Raw genomic sequence first — 4,356 nt, 5'->3', positions numbered from 1 at the left:
GGGGGAGCGCGGCTCTGTGCCCTCCACCCGTCCTACTCCCTCTCACAGTCGAAGGAGACACCGTGTTCGCACCGAGTCCCAGTTTCTTCCCCGGCTGCTCCCTGGGGAGGCCGGAGCTGACATGTGCCAGCGGTTTCTTGCTTTCCTCCCAAAAGCTCCCTCTCCTGCCTGGCCGGGACAAACCCCCCGTGCCGCACAGGGAGACTTTTGAAGGATGTAAAGACCTCTCTGACGGCAGCACAGGGGAGGAGGCGTTTGTGCTGGAGGAGGTCTCGCTGGATGTGATTTTCTGGCTTGCGATGTACTTGGAAAAACACTGAAGCGTTTTTTCTTGGGTCTATTTTTGAATGACTGAGAGGAGGAAACTGCTGTGAGCGGGATCCTCTCCAGCTGCTGCGATGGGCAAGGTGCGGGCAGGGGACCAGGCGCACGCTTGCTCTGCTGCACAAATTCCAGCTTCTCCTGGGATTTGCTGGGTTTTGATCCCTTTTGGACATCCTTATTTCCCAAAACTCTCTGTGGAAAAGCTTCACCTTCGGGCAGGCTGTTGGCAGGGCTGTCCCCAGCCCATCTCCCATCCAGGCACAGCACAGGTGGGTGGTTTGAAGACGCTTTATCACTTGAGCTGCAGCAGAGCAGCTGGGGGCACCCCCACCACGAGTCGCCGTAGCCAAGGTCCCAGCAGGCTGGCGGGTCCCGTGCCGTGGTGACAGGGAGGTCCATGCCGCAGTGCCTGGTGCTGCACAGTGCCAGCCATGGGGCAGGCGTTCCTGCACAGATCCCGCTCTCCCAGCCCCACAGCTGAGCCACCGCTTCTTCCCGCAGGCGTTCCTGAGGCCTGAGCTGCTGGGGAAGGAGTTCACCCACCTGGAGTTCCCCCGCAGGGTGCAGCCCAAGGAGCTGGGGAGGAAGATGCTGTACAGAGACCAGAACATGAACGGCTGGTAACCCCCGGGCACTGGGGGCTGTGTGCCGAGGGGCGGCACAGGGATCCTGCAGCTGGCTCCAGCATCCCTTCCCGTGGGATGGGCTGTGGCACAGGGGGTACCCGAGTCTTGGGGACCCTCATCCCAGGGGATGCTGCATCCTGCGTGGGCAGGGAGGTGTGGGAAGCCTTCGCCTGCTGACACATTCTCACTGCTTATTTTACCCAGGGCGTACAAAAAGATAGAAGAGGCTGACCTGAAGTTCCCGCTTATCTACGGGGAAGGCAAAAAGGTGAAGTGCTGCGGCAGGAGCTGTGGGGGGGTCACCTCCCACCTGCCCTTGCTGAATTAGGGGTTTCCAGCACATTTTTAATAGTGCTATTGCTGCTCCGATGTCACTGATTCTCATCTGGGACTGGAGCTGGAGATGAAGTGGCTTAAAGTTTTTTCTTTTGGTTTCACTGTCCCCCAGGCTCGGGTGATGGCCACGATCGGGGTCACACGGGGCCTGGGAGACCACGACCTCAAGGTGTTCAGCTCCAACATCCATATCAAGCCTTTCCTCTCCTGCTTCCCCGAGGTGAGCCCAGCTGCCGGCCGCTCTGTGCCCAGGGTTTCCTGCAATGGCCGGGGCTGGTTGGGGTGGCCGGGTCCCCAGTGCACCCAGTGCCACAGCTCAGGGCAGCACCAGTGATTGCTGGGCTCTCCTGGAGCCTCCTCTGCCTCTCACCCTGGCGTCTTGCCCCGTCGCTTGCCAGGTCAGGGTTTACGACCTCACGCAGTACGAGCACTGTCCCGATGACGTTCTGGTCTTGGGCACCGACGGGCTCTGGGATGTCACCAATGACAAGGAGGTGGCCAGCGTGGTGATGGAGGTGCTGACGAGCTACGAACCCAATGACCCGTGCAGGTGAGCTGTGGGCAGGTGGAGGATGAGCGTGTTCTGCTCTGTGACATCTTCTGTGCTCATTGGAGCAGCGTTGTGGCCACATGTCCCCTGGATTTGTGTATCTGAGCTCAGATCTCCCCTCTCCAAGGGACCCCTTCCTGCACTTCCAGCTCCTCCAGCTTCTCCCTTGCTGCAGCGGGGATTCTGCAGGGTCTGGGGTCTCTGCTGAGGTGCTGGTCTCTGCCCCAGGTACACCGTGGTGGCCCAGGAGCTGGTGGTTCGGTCCCGGGGGATGCTGAAGGAGCGGGGCTGGCGCCTGGCCAACGACAAGCTGGGCTCCAGTGATGACATCTCCGTCTTTGTGATCCCCCTGGGTGGCCCGGGCAACTACACGTGATGCCCAGAGACCCCGGGGCAGAGGGGCTCTCCTTGCCTGGATGGAGTTGAGCGGGACAGCGGAGCTGCCTCGGGGCCACCTCTCCCTCAAGCACTTTTTTCCTGAGTTGACATGGAAAGAGCAGGAAACCTAGAGCCTGTGTCTGTGCCCAGCGCCTGCCCAGAGCATCACCCCCCACGGCTGCATCCCAGCCCTGGGCAGAGGTGGAAGGGCCTTGGGCAGAGAGCAGGGGATGGGGCCGAGGGGTGTTTTTTGTGCTGCTACTTCCTTGATTGCTGTGAAAAGCTGAAATCCTCCCTGGCTTCTCGGTGCATCCTTCGCACCTCACCCTGGCTGCGCTGGTTCCAGCCATGTGCGACGGCCCCTGGGCTGGTGGGGACACTGGTACCTGCAGCAGTGTGTGCTCGCTGCTGTGGTCATCTCCCCCTGCCCTGTGACACCTGCACCAGTGACACCACAGCTGCTGTTGGGGCTGGGCGCAAGGGCTGGGGTGAAGCCCTGCCACCCCCCCAGCAATGCTCAGCCCCACGGAGGTCTGGTTACAGGGGGTTTGGTGATGGGCGAGCCCCACGACTGCCCTCCCAGCCTTGCTCTTGCCCTCTCCAGCCCCTCACGCCTTTGTCCCAGCCGTGCACCTTGTCCTTGTCTCCAGTTTGGGGGGACAGGGCTGTGCTCCATCCCTGCGATGCACCCAGAGCCCTGGGGAAGGATCGAGCTGTCACACCTACACGGGCTGTGCCGGGGTCTGCCCCCACCCCTCCTCACACCTTGGGTCACTGCTGTGCTTCTGGAGCCCATCACTTGTTATTAATGGGAGAGCTCAGCTGGAAAATGGCTAAATCCCTTCTTGGTGCGGGGAGTCTGTATTAAAATATGTCTGTAGTTTCGAGCGGTTCTCAGTTGGCCGCTGCTGAGCAGCCCTTGCACGCAGAGCAGCCCCGTTCAGCCGAGCTTAACAGCTTAAACGTGGCACGGAGCTGCTTAGCGGAGGGCTGGGAACCCGCAATGAAGCAGCTTGGTTGTGACGGGGGGGAGCAAGGCAACTCCCTCCTTTTTCGTAATAATCGCCAGGCTGGTGCTGAGAGAGCTGAGGCTGCAGCTGATCTCTCAGCAGGATCTTATTTTGCATCACACACACCTCTGACCTGGAGGACGGGTTTCCTGGAGCGCTGCAGAGCGTTGCATCCACCCAGAACACGAGGGACGGTCCCATCCTGCCAGTGCGGTCCTGGGGAGGGCTGGGCTGCGGTCCCATTTTGGAAATGCTTCCTGCTGCTGCTGGGTGCAGCCAGCTCTTGTCAGGTGTCACCTCTGGTGAATGTTGTTTGTCTCCTGTAATCGGTGAGATGTAAATAAACTGGGTGCACTTAATGGGAAGTGAAAGTTATCCAGCAAGATTTTAACCTAGTTGACATCTTCTGTGCTGAAGGGAGCGGGGAGGGGTGCTGGGGCGGGGAGCCTGTCCTTGCAGAGCACTGTGTGTTTAAATAAAGGTCTTGCCACTCACAATCCCACTTCAAAGTCTTTCTTGCAGAGCTTCTGCAAAGAAGTCTTACCCAAAAGCCCATTAGCCCTGATTAATTTCTGTAGGCAGGCGTGGCGGCAAATAGACCCAGGCAGAGCCACGTGAGCTGCTGTCCCTCTGCCCTTGGCATGGGCCAGACCTCGTGGAGCATCCTTCCCCTGCCCCTGGGAGTGGGAACTGCTGGGGTGCTGCCCAGGGGCAGTGCCTGGGGGGATCACACCTCCCTGGGGCTGGTGGGGGGTGGCAGTGATGGGGGTCGCAGGGTGGGTGAGAAACCTGAAAGAGGACCTGGCTGGCGAGCGCTGCATTGGGCTTGGCTGAGGATTGGAAACCAGCAGGGACCAGCCTGGCCCCCCCGCACCCAGCTGCTCCCTGCTGCAGGCAGCACAGGGGGTGGAGGGGAGGCAAGGCTGATGGGTTCCCTGTCCCGGGGGTCCGTCTGTCAGGGAGCAGGGTGGGCTGTGGGTGGAGGTGCAGCTCTGCAGGTTGTGTCCCAGGGAGCCCCCAGGGCTGTGACTGTGCTGGGATGGCAGGACCCCTCCCTGGGAGTTCAGGCATCCTGGAGCAGCTACCCCCTGCCCCAAGGGTGGGTGTCCCTGCTGTCCCATGTCCCACTTAC

General features: G+C 60.7%; 1 protein-coding gene across 1 annotated transcript in view; it reads left to right on the top strand.

Moving 5' to 3' along the window:
- Nucleotides 1-2,212, top strand: part of PPM1J (protein phosphatase, Mg2+/Mn2+ dependent, 1J) — a 5,275-nt gene extending 3,063 nt beyond the window's left edge. Inside the window, exons 5-9 of the mRNA XM_010072595.1 lie at nt 826-944; nt 1,155-1,218; nt 1,399-1,506; nt 1,685-1,836; nt 2,065-2,212. Coding sequence (XP_010070897.1) covers nt 826-944; nt 1,155-1,218; nt 1,399-1,506; nt 1,685-1,836; nt 2,065-2,212 — 591 coding nt within the window. The remainder of the gene's footprint in view (nt 1-825; nt 945-1,154; nt 1,219-1,398; nt 1,507-1,684; nt 1,837-2,064) is intronic.
- Nucleotides 2,213-4,356: the final 2,144 nt, after the last annotated feature.

This window comes from Pterocles gutturalis, unplaced genomic scaffold, assembly GCF_000699245.1.
Source record: "Pterocles gutturalis isolate BGI_N339 unplaced genomic scaffold, ASM69924v1 scaffold20631, whole genome shotgun sequence".
Lineage (NCBI taxonomy): Eukaryota > Metazoa > Chordata > Aves > Pterocliformes > Pteroclidae > Pterocles > Pterocles gutturalis.
This window is presented reverse-complemented; position numbering and strand designations above follow the sequence as displayed.